At 42.6% G+C, this 23,366-nt stretch overlaps 1 protein-coding gene across 3 annotated transcripts in view; it reads left to right on the forward strand.

Moving 5' to 3' along the window:
• Positions 1–9,014: 9,014 nt before the first annotated feature.
• Positions 9,015–23,366, forward strand: part of FUT10 (fucosyltransferase 10) — a 359,041-nt gene continuing 344,689 nt past the window's right edge. Inside the window, exons 1-3 of one of the 3 annotated variants that reach the window (XM_032468336.1) lie at positions 9,015–9,360; positions 16,442–16,794; positions 18,900–19,194. In XM_032468336.1, the coding sequence (XP_032324227.1) occupies positions 16,714–16,794; positions 18,900–19,194 (376 nt within the window). In that variant the 5' untranslated portion in view covers positions 9,015–9,360; positions 16,442–16,713. The other 2 variants (XM_032468335.1, XM_032468337.1) reach the window with 2 other exon arrangements.

Raw genomic sequence — 23,366 nt, forward strand, 5'->3', positions numbered from 1 at the left:
CGAGAGTTTGGATTTCTGGGGCTTGCCTAGCGCACCCTGGCGGTCTAACTTCAGCGCCGCGTTCCAGGTCACGGCTCGACGGTCACGACTCGACTGTCACCACGCGCTCATCTCCGCCTTGGTCTTGTCACCGGCTCACCTCAGTCCTGTAAAACTGGCCAAGGGTTCGTGAGACCACGCGCGGGAGTCGGCCGAATCCCGAAGCGCGGGGGCCGAGGGCGCCGCGTCCAGCGCGAGGTTTATAACGGTCCCAGAGTTTTGGCCGCCTGCCCCGCCCGCCGGGCCGCCTCTCCGCGGGGCAGAGGGCTCGGGAGGGGCTCCGGGCAGTCAGGGCTGCACTGTTCTTACTCCTTCCTCCGGTCTGTGGACCTCAAAGTCGGTCTTTTTAAACCTAGGGCCCTCGCTTCCCCGCTTATTCCTCCCCCAACTTACCCCGCAGACACCTGCTTTGTGCTGTATTGGGTCCTGACTTTTGAAATTCGTGGATCAGATAATATTTCAAAAACAACAGATCTCCTCCTGCTTTTTATTTTGACAGGAAAAAGAAAATCTTTAAGAGCATACTGTCTTTCAAAAGAAAAGCCACTGTAATACCAAGAGAGTAACGCAAAATCTCAGAATAAGGATCGGCCCTTAAAATTTGCATATCACATTATAAAATAATTTAATATATTGTAAGTAGTATAATTTTATTCCATGCAGATGAAAATTATGAATTAGAACCACCGTGTCAGAAAGCATTGATTTAGCACTGGCTTGCGGAGCAAAACCTAGGTTATAAAAACCAATTGCAATATACTAAATATCTTTGGGCAAGTCACTTAACCTTTAGCAAACTGTTCCCCATTAGAAAAATGGAAGTGCGCAAGGACTAGAGGTATTGTTGTAGGGAAGATGAAATCTGACTCCATACTCTGTTGCTTTTACTTTAAACTTTGTATTCTATTGCTTTTGCTGTAAGTTAATAACTAAGAGAAAGTTGCCTATATCCTGCAGTACACAGGATAACCCATTTGCAAGCCTCTGATCTTTAAAGGTATAACACTTTTCCATTCATATAGAGATAAAAAGTTGCAGAACAGAGAATAACAAGAATAACTTGTTAGAGGAATAGGAACTTGTGACCTGACCTACGTGGACAGCTGCAAGCAAAGGATTTCAGAGCCAAGAAATTCGCAACAACCAACCCACCCTCTCCCCTTTTAATACAAAAGAAACCTGAATCCACCATCTTCATGGTCTGCTGGCTTTCTTTCTCAAATTGTTTTAGCTATTGGAGGTCTTGGTGGTTCCATACAAATCTTAGGATTGTTCTATTTCTGTGAAAAATGCCATTGGAATCTTGATAGGGATTGCACTGGACCTGTAGATTGCTTTGGGTAATATGGACATTTTTACAATATTAGTTCTCCAACACATGAGTAGAAAATATCTTCTCATTTATTTGCATTTTTTCATTTTCTTTCATTAATGTCTTACAGTTTCAGTGTACTGACCTCTCACTTCCTTGGTTAAATTTATTCCAAGGTATTTTATTCTTTCTGATGTAACTGTAAATGGGATTATTTTCTTATTTTCTGTTTTTGATAGTTCCCTATTATAGAAATGCAACAGGTTTTTGTACATTGATTTTGTGTCCCGCAACTTTACTGATTTTTTTATTAGTTCTAATTGTTTTTTGACTTGCTACCACATCTTGAAAACAGTTCTTAACAAGTTTTACCCCTTCAAAGAGTGAGGACTTCAAATGGAAATGCAGAATGCAGAAACATCCTCGGTGAGAAATATGGTTTTTTAAAAATAATTACAAGCAATACATGAATGTAGGCTAGTTTATATTCAAAAGCTTATAAAGTGAGACGTGAATGTTTCCTTTCACTTGTTTCCTTCCAAAAGCCATAAATTAATTTGTCAAATAATTTTGGAGGACCTACTATGTGCCAGACACAGTTCTAAGTGCCAGGGATATAGCAATGGGGGAAAAAAAAAGACAAGATCTATGCCCTCATGGAGCTTACTTAGTAATGAGGAGACAGATAGTAAGCAAGTAAACTTTAGATATACATTTGGAACTCATTAATATTTAAAACCATGAACCTGGGCCAGATCATCTAGAGCTGTGATAGTGACCTTTTTTCTGGAGTGCTCCCTAACATAATTGTGGAAAGTTAGTGAACTGTCACACTTTATTAAACTGATACCTAAAAATTTTCATCATAAATTTAAATAGTTAAAATTATGTAATTTATGGCATGTTAGAAATACTAATATTTTAAAAGATTACATTCTACTTGGAACAAAAATATCATAGAGATTTGAAAATCAGCATCTTTAATTTGAAAACACTTAATGAATCCCAGCAGGAGGGTATAGCTCAGTGGTAGAGTACGTGCTTAGCATGCGTGAGGTCCTGAGTTCAATCCCCAGTACTTCCATTAAAATAAATAAACCTGATTTACCCCCACCAAACAAAACAAAATGAAAGTTAGAAGAGCTGAGGTTTACAGAAAAACGTGGGAGATTCACCGCTCTGCTAGCCCCAGCCTGGCACACAAGGTGGGGTGCAGGTTGGTAAGTTAGAGACCTGAGCTTGTGACAGAACCTAATTAGGATGCTAAGATGCTGAATTTCTAAGAAAGAGGTGAAACGAAAGAGGAGGATGTAGTGGTGATTGATGAGAAAAGAAGGAAACCCTGCTTTTTGACCTAAAATACAAAGAAAAAATTTAAATAACAATCACCCCAAACTGACTCGCTCTAAACTGCCTAGAAGAAAACTTACATTTTTTCTGTCTCTTGAGGTTGTAAATCTTACCATGTTTTTAAAATGTAAACACCCCATGAGTTAACCAAAACATTGCCTGTAAGTACTAAAAAAAAAAGGAGGGTTGGGAGGCTTTTTAAAGTACAGATGCTCTGTAAAATTTCTCTTGCCAAAATTGATTTGTAAAAGATCTAAGGTGTTTTTGTTGTTGTTGTTACAAAACTACTAGAAATAATAAGGATGACAAAAAATAAGTGTATGTAAAAAGTAGGAAGTGTGTTTCTGGTAAAAGAAGGTATGACATACATTTTTGGAAAAGAAAAGAAAATTTTATTTTTTTAAGATAAAAAAGATATATCCATTAAAAAAAGACGCACAGACTAAAAGTTGAGAATTATGTTTTATTCGAGGACATTGTTGAGAACTATAGTTTAGAAACAACATCTCACATAGCTCTAAGGAACTGTTCTAAAGAGATAAGAGAGGAGCCAGCATATTCAGGAGTTTTTGCCAAAAACCAAAACAAAACCCAAAAAGTAAACAAAAAAAACCCGGGTAGTCAAATACCAAAAGATTACTGCTAACCAGAAAAAACAGACATCTCAAGTTAGTGATGTTAGTGCTTCTCTATATATGGGAAGATGCAAGAGTCTGGGCTCATTGAAATTATTCCTTTGACAAGCACTTAACTATTTAGGGCCAGTCTCCTGTTTTTTCTCCATCCTGAAGTCCCCTCAGGGCAGACCATCAGGGGTGGCTGTAGTGGCTGATGGCTTAATGGTGGGGAACATTTGTTGTTTACTGGAATGACAGGCAAAGTTTTTTTTGTCCACAGATATAAAGGACTTTTTTTCAATTAAAAAAAATTTTGTGCTAAAATACAATTATTATTTCAATATTTTAAAAAGAAAATCTAATTAGATATAAAAGTTACAAAAAGTTTATGGAAGTCACAGAAGGTTTATAAAATCACAAAAGTTTTGTAAAAATCAAAAGGTTTTTGGAGGAAAAAATCTTTTAAAAATTTTATGTGTGATCAAGCTAAAATTAAAATATATTGTTTAAATTTAAGAAAATTTAATGTCCAAAGTACATGGTACAAAAGTAAAATTTGGCTTTCTGTTTAAAGGACAAATTTTTCTTAGATTATTAGTCTTCTCTTAACAAAAAATTGTGAACATAGGTTTTTCTTTACCTTTAATGAAGTCTGCCTAGGATACAAAGATTTTTGTCTTTAAAAATCTTTATCAGATATTTAACCATGGCTATTTTAAAGTCTCATCATTTATAGACAGTTATTATCTTGCTGTGATGCTTTTATAAAAGTGTTTCTTCAAAGGTGTTTTAACCTCAAAGAGATTTATTTTTTAAAAATGAAGCCCCAACAAGTACAGGTTTCTGATAACTAAGATTAATTTGCCTTCTCGTGGGAAAGACAATAATAAACCTTTCAAATGCTTCCCCAAGGCTACCTTTGCAGCCCCACAACATGTCATGGGATGGTAACCTGAGACCTGCCCCTGGTTTCCTTCTGCACATCAGTAAAAAGCCCGTTATCTTAATGATGTAAAGTTAACATGTGAAGACTTGCCTTTGCTACAGGACATTCTTCAGGCTTTGCTCAAATATCTGGAAAAAAGGGGGGGGCAGTGAACCCAGAGAAAATTAAAGGCCCAGATACCACACAAGGTTTTAAAAGTCATTTGGTCATATAAGATACAAGTTATCCCCAAAATTGTGTTTGATAAAATACAAGACTGTCCAACCCCTAAAAATGTAAAAGTGATACAAGCCTTTGGAGGGATTTGGGAATTTTTGAGAACTTTTATTCCCCACCTGCCACAACACCTGCATCCCTTATACTATTTGGTAAGGAAACCTGCATGCACTTGTGGAACTGGGGGTCAGAGCAGTAAGCCACCTTTAAAAGTTAAAAAAAAAAACTAGTAAAACAGATTAAAGCTCTGGACATCTCCCAAGCAGGACTACATTTGAGTTAGATGTGTCTGTGACTCCACCAGGTCTGGGTAAGACACTGTGACAGAGACAACAAAAGAGGAAAATGCCCAGAAGATATTGGTCCCAACTCTGAAAAGAAACAGAAACCCAACCCAGAATCCTATAACCAGTAAAAACATCCTTCATGAATGAAGGAGAAATCAAGACATACTCAGATGAAGGAAAACTATGAGAATCTGTCACTGGTAAATGCATCCTAAAAGAATGGATAAGGAAGGTATCAATAGAAATAATCAACAGTGGAACATCAGGAGGGAAGAAAGAACATGGTAAGAAAAACTGTGGATAAATACAACAGGTTTTGCTTCTCCTCTTGAAAGTTCTAATTATGTTTGACAGTTAAAGTGAAAGTTCTAACATTGTTTAATGTGTTTCTAAATTGTTTATAAAGGAAATACTTAAGACAATTATATTATAAAAGGTGAAGGGTAAAGGAATGTAAAGAAAATCAAGTTTCTACACTTTCATTCAAATTGGTAGAATGAAAATGCCAGTATGTGATACATTGCCTGTGTAATATATAATATCTAGAGAAACCACTAAAAAAGATATACAAAGAGATATATACTCAAAAATGCTACAGATAAATGCAAATGGAATTCTTAAAAAATATTCAAGAAACCCACAAGAAAGCAGGAGAAATAAAACAAAATCAGAGAGAACAAGAAAACAAAACAAAAACAAAAGGTAGATTTAAGCCCTAACGTATCAATAATTATATTAAATGTAATTCTCTGAAACACACCAATTAAAAGCAGAGATTGGCAAAGAGGATTTTAAAACATGAGTGAGGGCAGTCTACAAGAAATTCTCTTCAAATTTAGTAATATATGGGGATTAAATGTAAAAGGATGGGAAAATACATCATGCAATAGTTAATTAAAGAAAAACAGAAGGGGCATGTTAATATGAGATGAAATTGGTATCAGAGAAGAGAAAAACAACCAGAAATAGAGAAGGACATTATGTAATGGTAAAAGGGTTGATCCACCAAGAAGTCATAGCAAACCTAAACGTGTATGCACCAAACAAAAGGGCGCTAAACATACAAAGCAAAAACTGAAAGGAGAAATAAATCCACAATTATAGCTGGAGACTCTGCCCCCTCTCTTTCGACAATGGATAGAACAGCTAGACAGAAAAGTAGCAGGGATATAGAAGACCACAACAGCACGAATGAACAGGAGCTCATGAACATTTATAGATGACTCTATTCAGCATAAATAGAACACATTCTTTTCAAGTGCCCACAGAACACGTACCATCAACCCCACCAACAGTGCTCGATCATATCCTGAGCCATAAAACAAACCTCAACAAATTTAAAAAGAATTGAAATCACACAGAGTATGTTATCTGACTATAATGGAATCAGACTAGAAATTAATAACTGGAAGCATAACAGGAAATTTTCCAAACATTTGAAAACCAAGTAATACATTTCTCAATAATCAAAGAAGTCTCAAGGGAAATCAAAGGATAAGCTGAACTCAATGACAGTTAAACTACAACATATAAAAATTTGTGGGACACAGCTAGAGCAGTGCTGAGAGGAAAATTTATGGTATTAAAGGCATACACTAGAAAAGAGGGGACGTCCCAGTAATTGAAGCTTCCAACTCAAGAACCAAGAGAAAGAAGAGCAAAATTCAACCCCAAGCAAGCAGCGGAAGGAATAAGAAAGATATGAGCACAAATCACTGAAGTAGAAAACAGGAAAACAACAGAGAAAATCAGGGAAACAAACTGCGGATGCTTTGAAAGTTCAGCAAGATGGACAAACTTCCAGCAAAACTGACAAATTGTAAAAAGAGAGAAGACATGAGTTTCCAATATCAGGAATGAAACAGAGGATCTCACTAGAGATTTCAAGTGGATAGTAAGGGAATACTATCAACAACTTTACACACAAATTTGACAATTCTGGTGAAATGGAACAATTCCTTGGAAAACGCTAACTACCACAATTTCCTCAATATGAAACAGTAAAAATGAGCCGTGGAAATGCCTGGGGAAAGACCATCCTGAGCATATAAATTAGCAATTTCAAAGCCCCTGAGTTTCGGCATGCTTGGTGAGTCAGGGAACAGCCAGGTGGGCAGTGTGGGTGGAAAGGAATGAGTGAGCTGAAGAGTATTGGGAAAGGAAGCTGGGGAAGGAGCCTAAAGCCAGATCATATAGGAACTTATATTATATTAGTTTATTATTATTTTTTAAAGTTTTATTATTATTTTATTTTTTTAAAGTTTTTTAAATTAATTTTTTAAATGGAGGTACCCAGGACCTCGTGCATGCTAAAGCACACCGTCTACCACTGAGCTATACCCTCCCCACAATGGTTTTATTTTAAGTGGCTATTTTTGAATGGAATATTGGCATGATCCGATTTATGATTTGAAAGCATTAGTCCAGCTATCATGCGGAGGCGGGTGTGGAAGCAGGGAGCTGTTGGGGAGGTATAACAGGAGTCAAGAAGACACAATGTTGAGCATCTTTTCACATGTTGATTTGCCATCTGTATGTCTTCCTTTTGCCCATTTTTTAACTGGGTTGTTTGCTTCCTTATTGTTAAAACTCAACAATACAATACAAATACAAACACAGGAGTTCTTTGTATATTTTGGATATCAGATATTTTCAGATTTTATGCAAATATTTTCCCCTAGGCTGGGCTTGTCTCACTCTGTTGACCTTTATTATCCTTTTAATGCCCATGGGGTCAGTAGTGATGGCCCCTATTTTATTTCTGATACTAGTTATTTGTGTCTTCTTGCTTTTTTACTGGTCAGCCTGGCTAAGGGTTTGTCAATTTTATTGATCTTTTCAAAGAATCAGTTTTTGGCTTTATTGATTTTCTGTTAATTCCCTGCTTTCAATTTCATTGACTACTGCTCTAACTTTTATTATTTCTTGTCCTCTGCTTACTTTGGATTTAATTTGCTCCTCTTTCTCTAGTTTCCTACGGTGGAAGCCAAGAATATTAATTTTAGATGTCTTCTTTTCTAACATTCAATAATATAAGTCAATGCTATAATTTTCCACTGCATCCCACGAAGTTTGTTGTTATATTTTACTTTCATTTACATTAAAATATTTTGATTTCTCAAGAATATTATAGAATATTTTTGTTATTTAATTGATTTAATTGGTTTAATTCCACTGTGGTCTCAGACCATGTTTTGTATAATGTCTATTCTTTTAAATATGTTAAGGTGTGTTTTTGTGGCCTAGAACACTTGTGTTTCGATGTACGTATGTATGCATGTTTATTAGGGATATACCTTGCGGTAGAATTTGTGGATCACAAAGCAAGTACACATCTGGCTCTAGTAAATACAGACAAGACAAGTTTTCCAAAGTGGCTGAAACAATCACACCCCCACCAACAGTGCACAAGACTTCCACCTGCACCACAGCTTTGCCTTTGCTCTGTATTATCAGTTTTATACAGATGTGCAGTACATTATTGTGTGAATTTGCATTTTCCGGATGACTGAAGAAGTTAAGCACCTTTTCACGTGCTCATTGGCTATCTGGATTCCTCTTTGGTGAAGTGCTGTATGTCTTTGGTCCGTTCTCTCCCCCTTTTTATTGCATTGTGTTTTTCTTATTTCGTTGTAGGAGTTCTTGATACATCCTGGATTATGAATTCTTTGTTAGATAAATCTATTGCTAATCTCCTACTCTCTGGATTGTTTTTTATTCTCTTAATAGTGTCTTTTGATGAACAGAGTTTCTTACTTCTAGTGACATCCTGTTTGTCAGTCTTTCCCTTCCTTGTATTCGGTGTTTTCTAGAAGGTGACATCATTATCAACCTGCTTTCACGGGGAAGTTAATTGAGGTGCCTGGCCCTGGAGCTCCCGGGCCTGGAGGAGAGTGAGGCGGGCCTGGGCAGCACTCACACCCAGGTTCCGGCAAGTGCGCCCAGCAGGTGCATGACTCTGCGGGTCAGTCCCTCCTCTAATTTTGATTCCTAGTCCCGACCCTTCCAAGGTCCTAAATGACCTCCCTCGGTTGGTTACTTGCTGTTCAGACTAGTGCAAAACAATTTTAATTGGAGTCTCTGAATTCGGAATTCAGTAACTGAAAGTCAGTCAGTTTTCCCTCGCCAGTGAAATACAGCTAAACCATCATCCTGCTCAGTGGTAAACACTGGTCCCTGATTCAAGCTACCCAGGCCTGTTTTGCTTAAAAGGGTCTCAATTTTCCTGAATACGTGACTTGAACGTGCTCCAGTCTTAATGTTTGAGAAGCAGAAAGCGTCCTCTGACTTACTTAAGAGGGTCTCGGGAGCCTCCCTGGAACTTTCCAGAGGGTTGCGCGCCCGCGGCGGGCGAGCGGAGGGCGAGCGGCCGAGGGGCGGGCGGCCTTTCCCCGGAGCCGCGGTCCCGCTGGCTTTTAAACCGGGCGTCCGCGAAAACCTGGAGCCAGGATCCCGGGCGTGGACGCGGGACGGCCATCCCCCTTCCCAAATCTCCTTCTCGAGTCTTCGCCGGAGCTCCGGCGGCGGCGCGAAGCGAAAGTGGGAAGCCGTGGGGCCGCCGCCCGCGGGGCCGGCCTCCTCCTCCGAGACGCGGTGAGTGGGGGCCTCCGTGCGTTTTGGACGTGAGGGCCCGCTCGGTGGGAGCGGGGTCTCGGTGCGGAGAGGGGGAAAGAGACTTTGCTGATGCCCGCCGGGCTCCCCGCGGAAGGAAGCCTCTTCTTTGTGCCCAGAATGGAGTGCGTGTCAGAGGAAGACCGAGCGGTGCTGAGAAGGGACCCAAGTTGGTTTTGGGAGACCTCGGGCAGCGCTTCCCAGGGGCGCCGCCGTCTGGGTGCCGAGGGGCACAGGTGGGAGGCAGGTGGCGCGCAGGGGCCCCGGCGGGAGCCCGGGGGGCTCGCGGCGTCCCGCCGCCTCCGCCGGGCCTGGCGGGCTTCGCGCCCCTGCGCCCCCGGCGCGGGCTGCGCGGCCCCCGGCCCCAAGCCTGCCTCCGCCGCTGGGGCCCGGGAATGGCTTCCTTGCTCCCCGCGGCTTCGCGGAGCGTCACTTGTTGCTCCAACTGTGTGCTGAAGTAGGAGCGACTCTGGCTGTCCAGCTGTCCAGCGAACTGTGTGTTGAACGGAGGTAAAAAGGGCCCCGGGAGAGCCCCCCGGAGCGGCGGACTTTCCTGATCGTATACAAACCATTTCTCAAGTGTTCTTGCACCCGATTAGCGCCCTCAGGGTAGTACTCATTTTCTGTGAGATAGAGAAATAACATTGGCGTGATTTTAAGACATTTTCTGAGATGCTTTTTAATGATTCTTTAATATATAACAAATGCCATGCAAAATGACGTTTTTCTTAACACCACAGCTCCAACAGACCAGCGGCCCCCCCCCCACGTCCCCAAGCCGCCCCCACCCCCGTCCACGGCTCCCTGAGATTGTTGGGGAGAGTATTATTCATGTGTCGTGGATTGGTAATTTCATTTGAGGGCTGCGTGCAGTTTTGAGCGTAGCAAGTTGGTCTTCACGACCTCATTCTCCTTATACTTCCCTCTCTCACGATGAGACACTCCATAAGCTCATGACCACTCGCGTGGGCTTGCCAGTGATGTCACACTACAATCAGGGTATTGTTTCTCCTGCCTGGTCCACGTGGTCTCACAAGGAGGACTCTTAATTGGATTCTGGCTATCTGCATTGAATAAGCAAGCCAGATATTTGCACAATCAAGTGGCAGGGCCACCACCAATCTAGCCTCAGTTTTGGAACTTTCTCCATCTCCTGCCCATAAGCCAAAGGCAGTGTCCAACAGAGGATCATTGCGGTCTGCCCCATTTTTGAAATTGCTGTCCTGAGTCTTTATTTGCTGGGCTTCCTGCTAGATGGCAGTGTGTAACAGGGAATTTAAATACACAATCTCAGCTGTTTCTCTTCCTGTGGCTCATCTTTTATTCTTCAATTAAAAAAAAAAGTAGGAGGTTTTCAAGTTTTATCTTACAAACAACATTTTTGGAAAAAATTCAAACTAGGGTTAAATTTATGAGAGAAAATGAACATAGTGTTTGGACAATGATGTTATTCATATGTGTGTAAGTACTGCTCAGTAGGCAGACATTTCCAACTCATATTTAAATACTCTCTAAATTTGGAATGTAAAGAGTTGACTTCAGTAAGAAATCCAATACCTAATTCAATTATCAGCATTCTACAATAAACATTTGTAATAGTATTCTTGATCATGGGTTTAAAAAAAAATTGGGGGGAGGGTATAGCTCAGTGGTAGAGTGCATGCTTATCATGCACAAAGTCCTGGGTTCATTTCTCCGGTATTTCTGTTAAAATTTTTTTTTAAACTGAGATTATCTTTATTTACAGTGTTTTCCAGATATTTGTTTATTTGAGAATAAGATTTGAATTTTCAGCAGTTAGTGTTGAATAACTCAAAAGGAGAATGAAAAGCAGTCAATCCTAAACTTGTTTTATGGAAGTATTTCTTGTTTTATATTTACAGAAACCTTAGTTTGCGATAACAGATTGTTTTGATTACTGTCTCTTGATGACTTTTCTTCTTTGGAGAGTTTGCTCCCATGTACTGTTCATGGGATCAGAGAGCTTAATTTTGGAATGAAACCTCGGAAGATGTTCTGGTCCAGCCCTTTGTCTTTAGGCATGTTTAGGCAGATACTGTCAGTATTATTGAATCAGTTCCCCACGCATGATTACGTAAACGGTCAAAGCAGTTGAGGGATTTGAATTCAGATCTTTTTGCCAGCAAGGAAGATTGTTACAGAGTAAACAGTAAGCCTTCTTGGAGAAAGAACAGTTACAGAGAACACCTCCCAAGGAAAAAGATGAGAGAATCTTGTTTTTGAGAAGCTGGTTCAGCTCTTAGTGTGATACAGAATCTTCACAGTCTTGGGCTCCCTTCTCTGTTTAAAAAAAAGCCATTCTTTTTTTTTAATGCTTCTATCTGGGGCTTTATAATCAGTCTTTTTCTGTAGTTGTTTGCTTGTCTGGGTATGTTTTTGTTTAGTTTCTACGTTAAATAGAGCCACTAAGTTAGATTGTATTACTCTTGTGTAATTTGAGTACTTCAGTATGTGCCTGGAATCTTAGAATTTAGGAATAGCACCAGCTTGAGTTCTGCAATAGAAAATGAAGGTGTTTGTGCTACAGCCTCTCTCCCCCCATTAGTCACTGCCATTAATCACCAGTCTTGGTTTACACGGCTGCCAGTGTCCCTTGCTCTCTTATTATTCTCTCTTTTTCTCTCCTGAAATGTGTGCTTGGTTGAAGAGAATGACCTTCCCAGATAGAAATCTGCAAGCCGGAGCACTCTTCACTTAAAAATAAATACTCAGCAAAATGTGAAGTCCATTAAAAAAGACAGAGAGACACATTAACACAAATAAACGTGAATAAAGAAAACTGGATGAGAGTGGAAACTGTGGAGCCATCACAACATGCTCATCAGGTGCCCAAGGGACAGTCAAAGGCACTAAGGATGTCTTCTGCAAATTAACAACATTGGTCGACTTTTCAATGTTCGACAGTTGTTTTATATGCACCCAATAAAGCAGCTTTAGAGAGTTCCCTAAAATCCCCCAGCATTCTCTCTGCTGCTGTGATAGAAGCAAGCACGACGTGTGGCTCTAGGTCTCCTGACTTGGCACTAGGAAGGAGTAAGGCTTCCCAGAGCAGGTAGCCTCGAAAGCTCCGGGAGAATGGCTGGGAGAGTGAAAGAGTTATGGATATTGTAGGCAGGGACCAGAGCACAGAACAGGGAGCAGTATTCCAGGGACAGCCAGAACAAAGGCTATGTGGGCTGGAAGCCAGAGAAGTAGGGGGGTCCAGGGAGTCTTGTTTTTCTAAGCTGATGAGTTTGATCTTTATCTTGAACTCTTTGGGAAGCCGTTGACGGATTTTAATTGGAGGGGAGATATCCAGTCTACATTCCAGCAACATCTCTACAGCTGAGTGGAGGACGCCAATGGGTCAATCCGGTAGATAAGCCAGTTATCAGGTTTTGGGGGGTCACCAAGTAGGAATGGATGAGGAGTGTTGGTGGTGGTGTTGGTGAGGAGAAATGAAGTTGAAGCAAGTTAGTTAAAAATTGCCTGGAGAGTTGTCCAAAGGCCCTTAGGCCTTCCCATCTGGCTGCCACATCATCTGTCTTTCCCAGGACTGCCCCATTTAAGGGATGTTCTGAGGATCCATACATTATGAAATGAAAACATCCTGGGAGAGCCAGCCTATTTGAGAAATTGCACTTTAACATGAACAATTTAAGTTTGGTGAGTAGACACATTCCTTCCAAAGTTTCTCCCTGGTATAACCTTAAACTCAGCTAAGACAGCTGCTTGTTAACCCAAATGGCTCACCAGTGACTAGAGGAGGAATGAGCAGAGGAGCCTTCCCGGAGCTCCCTGGCATGTGTCACCTGGGGTTGGTTTCTCATTTTACACTTGGAGGCACAGGGCAGAAATCATCTTCATCCCATTTCTGAGACCCAGCACCTGTACCCCGGACTGGCCCCGTGTGACCGACTTTTGCAGCTGGCGTCCTCAGGCTGCTCCTTCGCTTGAAGATCCTCAGTCTCTCTTCTGTCCATTTTAATTCAAAGTAAAGTGGGGACCGATGAGCTTCTTCCGGAGTGAAAGTGGGGCAGGTTCTGATGGCACAGCACCTGCGGGAGCATGAGGTGGTCAGGCCCAGCTCCAGACCCCGGCTCTGGGCCGCAGACGGCCAGCCCCCGGCAGTGCATGCAGCCCAGCAGTGCGTTTCAGGAGCTCAGTGCTTGGGTCAGGCGGGTTGGCTAGTGAGCTCATTTCAGATGTTGTCTGCATGGTGGTCTGAACAGACACACAGCTCCTCCGGGAAGGAGTGTTCTGGGGCCCTTTCTTGGAGGACTCTGAGATTCACCCTGGGGGCAATGCCGACACAGAAGGGAGCTTTCTCCTTGGAGTCCCATTGGAATTCCATTGTCTTGAAGCTTGTGGGCCTTCACCGTGCTGTCAGCAAGCCATCTGTCCCATCAGTCGGGGGACTGCTGATCTGATGACAAACTCCTGGGTAATTAATTCCGCGCATAGATTGATGTGGCCCAAGGCCTGGTTGATGGCTGCATGCTATGAATCGTAATACCGTCTACACTAGTTGGATCCATTCTTTAGTGGTGGGTATTTAACCACAGCTCAGTCCTTGAGACCCTACTGTGTACTTCTGGCTTGGGGAATATAACCTAAATTGAGATTCTTTGGATGGAAGGGAATTTGTAACCTGAAATTCTTCGGTCGTAATTCGTACAGCCATGTAAAGACTTAAAAAGACCCCAGGACATGTCTGTGCCATGAGGTAGCTGTAAAAATATCCCAAACGCTGTCCCCACACTCTCCATCTTTTTTCCCTTGATTCCTGACTCTTTTGTACTCATCACAAGGCGTCACTGCTCCTTCTCTTTCTTTTCCACTGATTCTGGAGTCAGGTGACCTGATTTCTAGACCCACTTCAGTCTTTAAAAACTATGTTCTTGGGCAGAGCACTGAAACTCACTGAGACTTGGTGTCCTTATTTGTGGGAACTGAGAGTAATAATAACCACCTTGCCTTTTGTACAGAATGGCTAATAAGATTGAATGGAGTGATAATATGGAAAAACCTTTTGAAAATGCGTAGGCTTTATACTCAGAGTGGTAGTGTTATTTTATTACCCAATCTGGGTTACATTAATTCTAGTTATAACAAATTGCTTTGCATGTAAAATGAAAAATTGATAATCCCTGTGTTATAAAAGGGAAAGAAATAATGATAGTTAACATTTATTCTCTCCTGTGAAGAAACTGAGGCTTTGAAGAATTTAGTACTTTGTCCAGATTTACCTTACACATCAATGGCAGGGCCAGGATTGAGACCCAAAGTGCTGGCTCCCCGTTTTATGTGGTTAATAGCTACTAGCATCTTCTGAGTGGAAGGAAAGGCCCTTTTCAGGTTCTCAGGGACTTTTGTTACTTTTTTCTCTGGGGCACCATCTGACAGAGAGCTAGTCTACACAGGTTTTTTTCCTGTGATTTAGCTAGATAAGCTGTGAGTGTTAGTATTATCTGATGGCAATTTTACAGCCTTAGGGTTAAAAAATATAAAAAGAATGTGGGAACTTCAGAGTCTAACTAGTTTCTGGTTGTCGTACTTTTAAGTGTTATAATCTTGGGCAAGTTAGTTTACTTCCTTCAGATTCATTTTTCTCACCCTTAGAAATGAGGCTAGAAGTCGCTCCCTCATGGAGTTGTGGGGAGGACTGAATGAACTCACACGGTACAAGGCCTGGTACAAGAAGGCTCATAATAGGTCACTCAGCACGTGTTAGTGAGATCCTTTTCCTGGGCAAAGTGGGTATTTCTCCTTGTGAAGTGCCAGTTGGTCAGGCAGCATCATAATTTATTTGACTTCAACTCCACTTGGCACTTAAAGCTATAATAAAATTTGTAATAAAATTTAAGAAGGAGGATAGCAAACATTTATTGGATATTTATTATGTGTCAGGCTCTGAAATAAGCGTTGTACCAATTTTATCTCATGTAATTCTCACAGTAACTCTCTGATTAGGCACTATTATTATCTACGTTTTGGGAATCGAATTATGGGAGAGGCTGAGGAGTTGAGATTTGAATCCCGGCGTGTTGAGCCTAGAGGCCATTCTCTTAGTCACTGTGGATTGCAGGACTTCTGTGGAGGAAAGAAGAAAAATGCACTTTGGGCTGTTTCTGAGTCCAAGAGTCATTTCGTTGCCAAGGGGAAAAAATATCCTGGACTTAAAAGTAAATCAAGACAGATGGCTGAGAGGGAAGCACACCTTTAAGACCAAGGTTTTAACCAGAATTCTACATCATGTGTATATTTCTCATTATATCCATATTTGAGAGGTGTACAGTCAGATCTTAGGGTCAGGTCCTCGGAGGGCTCCCTTCCTCTGGAATCTTCATCCTTACTCCACTCCGAACTCCACAGAGCCATTTGCTCAAGACATTTGACTTCATAGAACCCTGGAATAAAAAGCATCCTAGTTAAGAATAGTTCACTTAAAAAACTTTTGGGAAAGATCACCCATTTGGGATAGATGAAAATCTTATTTGAGACATCCCGAGAATCATATTACCCACACCACCCACTGCGTTGGTACACTCACCATAAAAGATGAAACAAATAAACCGAATTCCTTCTGTTGTGGCTGAAGTTCTTTTCCTTGGGGAGAGCTGGGGTCACTCGATCATTTTCCATTTCTGATCAATGCCTGAGACTTTTATTGATTTTTCCCTAATTTTTACAGGAATGGGTGGACAGTCCAGGCAATTTTCTGCTCCACTCCTCTGCTCCTTTGAAACCTGGATGGTAGGAAATGACTCCATGCCAGTGACCTTTGGGATTCAGGTCTGATGGCAGAGAAGATTAAGTGGGAGCAGAATTTTAGTCCTGGGACCTGACTGTTGATCGGTCACTCTCCTCTAGGGGACGGTATGACCTTGAGCAAATGCTTCACCTATCTGGTCTTGTTTCCTGATCTAGGAGTGAAGCATTGGGTCTGAATGATCTCAAAGGTTCCTTTTAGTTTTAAAGTTTCAGATTTCTGCACGGTAACCCGTTAAGACTACATTTATGAAATCTGCGCTATGGCTGAACTATTATTCGTTTGTGACAGATTTTTATGGATGCCTTCTGGTTTAAAGAATCTCCAGCTGCTCTGATGATAGTTTAAGAAGACTGCATGCTGTTCCCTTTCAGTGCCAAGCCAGGCCCACTCGGAACCTCGGATCTCAGCCCTTCATGGAGGCCGGGCCCCAGCAGGAACGGCGGTGGAGGAAATTGGCACCCAGATGGTTGCTCCATGTGAAGCTGTCGTGGGCTGTGGGCCGACTCAGGAACACCTGGTAACCAGGCGAGCCCTCTGTCAGTCACCCAGGGCCGGGCGGCATGGTGCGGGTTCAGAGGAGGAAGCTTCTGGCGTCTTGCCTGTGCGTCACAGCTGCCGTCTTTCTGCTGGTCACACTCCAGGTACCAGGGACTTGGGGCATATGGTGCCTTGCCAGCCCCCACCCCTCCTATCTAAGTACTTTACTTTTTTGCTTCATTCTCAGGATCAGGGTTTTCTGTCTAAGGCAGGGAAAATACTTTTTTTTTCTTTAACAGATGAAACTGGGGTTTAGTGAGTGTGTGTGTCAGGTAGAAACAAAATCAGTGAGTTAGGGGATCAGTTTCTGAGCCTTGCCAGGGTCCTGGTTTTAGAAGGACAGAAGGTAGAACTCTGTCTGTCTTGCTGGTTCAAAGTTGAATGGTGTCCTCAAAGTCACGATCCTTTCCGGAAGATGGCATTCTCGAAGAATCAGTGACCGTTCTGAGGACAGGCTAGTCCGTTCTGCAGAACACAAACATCGGCGTTAAGAAATCTGTCTGTATTAGGGTGAGTGAACTGAAAGGTTTCTTCAGTTCTCCCATTCACATCATTTAGTGGGTTATTCTGAACTTCATTTGCTGATTTCAAAGTGAAATAAAGATAAAAATCCAGTGAGAGTTATGGAACCCTCCCCAGGGAGGTACAGACTCCGTCCCATGGGTGGGCAGGGGCCCTTTACTGACCCACAGGCAGCAAACCCACAAAGAAGGCACCACCCTTGGCTGCTGAGAGTGGGGCCTGAGGGCCACACAGGTATGTGTGTCCTCTGTTGACTGGTAGACCAGTTAATACATGAAAATAGGCCTTCTTTTAATTGCTTTATTTGTTGCATAGTCTGACTACTAACGTTTTGTTATGTATGAAACAGATCAGCCCCGGGGGAGGGTATAGCTCAAGTGGTAGAGCACATGCTTAGCATGCACGAGGTCCTGGGTTGAATCCCCTGTAATCCCTATAAAAAAATAAATAGTAAACCTAATTACCTACCCCCCCCCAAAAGAAACAGACCAGCCCCTACCTTTACACTACTCTAACATACTTTTATAATGCTGTATCAACATCAGACCTTAAAGTTTGATGAAAATAAGCATTTTGGGAGAGCAAGTGCCCCTTCCACTCTCCCCACCCTGCCCTCCAGATGATGTTACTGGCAGCCCAGTTCTCCAGGACCCAGACTGTCCTGAAATAAATAAAAATACATGTTTTTTTTTTTGGGGGGAGGATATAGCTCAACTGGTAAAGTGCATGCTTAGCATGCACAAGGTCCTAGGTTCAATTCCCAAAACCTCCTCTAAAAATAAATAAATAGACCTAATTACCTCACCCCCAAATAAATAAAATTAAAACAAAAATACATGTTTTTAAGTGGGAGGGAGCCCAGTACTCATGGTCTACTTCACTATCTCCATGCCTAGGGGATATTATTAGAAATAGAAGACGCATGTCATGACCCCTTTAATTGTACTGAAAAGAAACCAGTTGGTAGTTTAGAACTCATTTTCCTTAGAGTGTAACCTCCAGCAATTGCCAGGTAATACAGGTTTCTTTAAGGGACAAAAACACTTCTGGATTCTGTATATGCCTAGGGGATGGAGGAGAGCTGTGTTTGTTATGCATTTAGTAGAATTAAGCATCCTTGTTGATAGATGTTTTGGAGGCTGTGTCCCTAACCTTAGTCCCAGGAAACTGTGATGTTATTTGGCAAAAGGGATTTGGTGGATGGGATTACAGTGACACCCCTTGAGGTGAGACAATTACCCTGAATTATCTGTGCTGGCTCAGTGTAATCACCTGAGTCCTTAAAAGTAGGACTCTTTCCTGGCCATGGTCAGAGAGAGCTGTGGTGACAGAAGAAGGATCAGAGAGATGCAGCATTGCTGGCTATGAAGATGCAGGTTGAGGGCCACGAGCCAAGAATGTGTTTGGCCCTAAGAGAAAAGCTCAAAAATGAACCCCCCACCAGTTTCCTGAAAGGAACGTAGCCCTGCCGACATCTTGTCGTTAGCCTAGGGAGACCCATTTCAGACTTCTGACCTCCCAGAATTGTAAGATAATAAATTTGTATCATTTTGAGTTGCTGAGTTTGTGATGATTTGTTATGGCAGCAACAGAAAACTAGAAAGCGGCTAAATCTTCAAGAGGAGTGGGAGGCGTGCAGAAGGAAATTAATCAGTCTGACCCTGGTAATAATTGTCGTCTCTTTTAGGTAGTGGTTGAGCTAGGAAAATTTGAAGGGAAGAAGTTTAAAAATTCTAATTTGAAAGATGGACATGCAAAAATGGAGGGCGAGCGTGCACAGCTCCAGCCATTCTTTGAGAAAGAAGGACTGACCCCGAGTAGGCAAAAAACACTGACGACTGAGAGCTATCCCGTGATGCTCTGGTGGTCCCCGCTGACCGGGGACACCAGGAGGCTTGGCCAATGCGGGGCAGACACTTGCTTCTTCACCATCAACAGGACCTACCTCCATCATCGCATGACCAGAGCCATCCTCTTCTATGGTAAGCTGCGCTTTTGCCTTTTGCCCCTTGTTTGCGGACATCCTGCTTCAAAGCTGACTCACTGCTCTCCCGCCAAGGAGAGGGTGGTGGGGCTGCCCTTGAAAGCAGGGCTCTTTGCCTGAACCGTATTTGAGTCTACACTCATGACTGTAATGAAACCTGGATATTTGGGTTTTCGAATCGCTTGCGGTGCATTGTTTTTAACCAACTGAATTAGAAGTTCAGTTCATTAATGAGGTCTGTTGAGAAAAATAGAGTGAAGACAGTACACTTTTCGGGCTGCAGCTTTCCAATTCTAACTAAGTAGGTCACATAAGCTGCAGATGGGGCTCTGGTGCAGCAGGGTTGACAAAGAAAAGACAGGAAAATGATTCGGGTATCCAGAGCTGACCTAATTAACGAAACTGGAACCTCGAAGGATTATGCGACCGTGAAGCTTTTGTGGACCAGAATATTTTTGACCTTGCTGCCTTTGTAGCTTACTTTTTCTTCTTTTTAGACACGATTCACTTACTTAATATAAACACATTTCTGGAGGTAATAATTCAAGACTTTCACTGAGAAATACAGTGAATCCTCTGTCTGGTTTGAGTCGTTTGAGATCAACAGTTCTCTGACACGAAAATTAAGCAGTCACAAGTGAATACATTATTTTTTAAAAACAAAAGTCCATAGAGTTACAGAATTTATTCTTAGAAACCATCACCATAGTGATTTCAAAACACAACTCTGCGTTTTTAAGCAGCTCTCTTGAAGCGTGTCTGTTGTGACGGAGGGGTTGGAGTACCGTGGGGACAGTGAGGGTCGTTCGAGTGGGGAACTGCTTGTGTTTTAGGTTAAGTTTCTAAATAGAAGTTTTAGTAACTATAGCTACATGGACAGAAAGAGGAAAGTCAGCTACTGAAATGTCTTCCCTGGGAATGTGGATGTTAGCACACCTTGATGAAGGCTGGGGGTCATGAAGAGGAAGACTGTGGGGTTGGTCTTCCTCAGAGGACGAGTACAGCTCAGCTCTGGGACTGGATCCTGAGTGACTGGCGTGGGGCCTGGTACCTGCACCCCCAGGTGCCAGCTCCTTGTCCCCCTCCGCAGATTCCAAAGCTCTTTCTTGAATGTGATCTCATTTGCTTTTCAAAACTGCCTTGTGGGTGGGAGTTATATCTGTTTTATTTTATTTTTAATTTTTTCCCCCATTTTTCAGTTTCATTGGGTAGAATTGTCACAATTTGACTGCACATATACAATATATTGCATGTAAATACATATACACAATATGCTGCACATATTTTAAAGTTTGCACATATGTACTGTTCATTGTGTCTAAGAACGTTTAGAGCTTTAGCTTTTTAAACTTACATAGTTATCAAAGGAATAAAGCCAACTACAAAATAAGAATTAATTCAAAAAGATACATACAGCTCACTATTAACAGCAACATTATTTATAATTGCCAAGATATGGAAGCATCCTAAGTGCACATCAATAGACGGATGGATAAAGAAGATGCAGCAGATATGTAATGGAGTACGGGAGTTATGTCTATTTTAATGAAGAGGAAACTAAAGCACAGAGTTAAAAGGCTTGTCCTAGGTCACTTACGTGGGTGGTAGGAGCCAGGACTTTCTCCTAGTGAAAGAGTGTGGGACAGAATGGTCTGAGTTACATTTCCAACTTTGGAGAAGACGTAAAGGAATAATCAGAGGTGGGTCCTATTATTCAGGAAGACGTCTTGAAGGATGTAAGTTAGGAAGGTTTTAGAAAAGATGTGGTGGATACAAGGAGAGAGTGTGGAGGGCTCAGATACAGAAGTATCATGAGCACAGCAGCAAGCATCAGCATTCTGGTAAGCTCTGTGGCCCAATGTGTTAATGAAAAGGTTTTAAAAACATCACCTAAGTGACAGGGTCCCACAGGCACCTGCTGTGGATTGCCAGGTCTCAGAGGGTTGTCGTGGGATGGGTTTAGAACGTATGGTGCAAACACAGCAGACATTGGGGATTTCTCAGTGTCCTCGTGTACCTGTGTATAAAGGGCCAGGGCTCCCAAGGTGGGTCCTCTCTGGGACCCTCATGCCTCAGTGTCTCCTCACTTTTTCCAGTTTACCAAGCAAGCATCGGTGAGACCTTAAAGAACCGAATGGTGTTGATCTAAATAGAAGATTCATGCTTATACCCCAAAGCTGATTTATTAGAGTGTTTTCTTCATAGTAACGGGAGTACTGCTGTTCATTATTCAAGGTGCCTCCTCCCAGTGGTCAAGTTAGCCGGAAAATGGAATGAGAATCATAAGGCTGCTTGGTGAGCTTGGAACTAGAGTTAGCATTTTGCTGGTCTTGAGGACTAGATCATGCAGAAAGGACATCACCTGCTTGGCCTCCTCTGTCCCTAGCAGACTGCTGGTAGTTGTGGTCACTGTCATTATGGGTCCCCACTCTGTGCCGGCCACCAAAGATCCGCTCTCCACATGTTCTCTTGTTTAAAGTCACACCACACTGTGTGTCACCCTTGGTGTCTTGACCATTTTAGAGATGAGAGAACAGGCTCATAGAATGGGGCTGACTTGCCCAAGGTCACATAGATGGTGGGTGCCTGGTCACGTACCCAGACGGAACCTCTGATTCTACACTTGTGCCCTGCTTACTGATGTTCCACCGCACTGTCTGCACCGGGGGCCACAAGCGTGCATGCCAGAGCCAGCGTCTTTTTCCTTTAGAAATGCTGGATGAGCAGTGAGTCCTGTTACCACCATCTCGCCATCTCCCAGGTTTCATGCAAGCACTGACACTTTTGTTTACTCATTTCCTTTTAGACATTTCTTTCATTCATTCATTCATGGCCTGTGTGATGAGCAAGCATGATGTCCGGAATGAGATGAGCACACGTTCTTCCTTTATGCTTCTTCCTGTGCCTTGAAGACCTTGTTCAGGGGGTTAGTCTTCCCCTGACTGACTAACTAACTGAAGAGCCCCAGCCTTGTGCTCACTGTCAGGGAATGCACAGTAGTTTTCAGAATTATTCGGTCAGGCCTGGGCGTTCTCTTCCCCATGTTTCTGGCTTAGCCTCCCCCACCCTTCCTGATCCTCTCTGGTCTTTAAGGGCATGTAGGAATATAAAAAAAGGAGGAACAGAAGCGGCTGAAAATCTGCACGCCCGTCTTGGGTCAGGCTCCAGAGTCTGAAAGGAAGCACAAAAGTGATGAGTGCCAAGAGTCGGGCGCCCTCCTGCTGGCTGGCATCAGGAGGCAGGGACAGACTGCACTCCTGCAGCTTCAGCAGTTTGGGCCAGTGGCTCCCCTGGCACCCATCCAGTCCTTGGCAGATTCTCTGACACCCAGAGATCCGCCGAGACCACCCGGCAGCTCATTCTTCAGAGCAGACAACCACACCTCGCATAGGCACCCAAAATAAGACTAGGCAGCTTTAATGGATGCCTTCTCTTTGCTTTTAAAAATGAAACAAAACAAAAGCAACTTCAGCTGAAGGGTAAGTACAGCAAAAGATTTCAAAAGTTTTCAAAGAGTTGTCATTCACAGCTTGATCCACCGCATCTAGATAAGTTCCAGGGCACAGACGGGAGCGTCCTGCCCTTCGAGAGGTGGGGGTTCGGTGGGGCAGTCACCTGCGTGTTGCACAGGAATGGCCAGCGTCTGTCTGTCTGTCTGTCAGCTAGCTTTGTGTTATATTGCTGCATAGGCTGGAAATCTCCTGAAATATTAGACACTTTATTAGTGAAAAAAAAAAATAACCTCTCTGGAGGAAGGAAGTAAACTCCTGGCGCTGAATAACAGAACTGAAGACAAAGCAGAGTGTTTCAGGGAACAATGGTTACCCGGCAGAAATTAGCTATTGAGAAGGATTAAGAGTAGAACACTGGACCAACCTTACGCTTTGAGTCTGTGTGAAATAGACCATAATACTGCATTTTTTTTGAGGAATTCAGTGCTATATATGGTATTTGTGATTTGGGAGCATTTGAGAATGTCTCAGGACGTATCCCTCGCCGATATCGGGGCCTATTCCTTATTCATCTGTGCAGCTGGCATCTAAGAAGCATTCACTCTGTGTGCAGCCATGTGCTGGGTGCGGGTTACAGTGGTTCTGGGACCTGGTTCTGTAAGCTGGTCTACAACATGCTCTGCCCTCAAGGAGCTCGTGAAATGGGTAGATAGGACGC

The sequence above is a fragment of the Camelus ferus genome, chromosome 26, assembly GCF_009834535.1.
Source record: "Camelus ferus isolate YT-003-E chromosome 26, BCGSAC_Cfer_1.0, whole genome shotgun sequence".
Lineage (NCBI taxonomy): Eukaryota > Metazoa > Chordata > Mammalia > Artiodactyla > Camelidae > Camelus > Camelus ferus.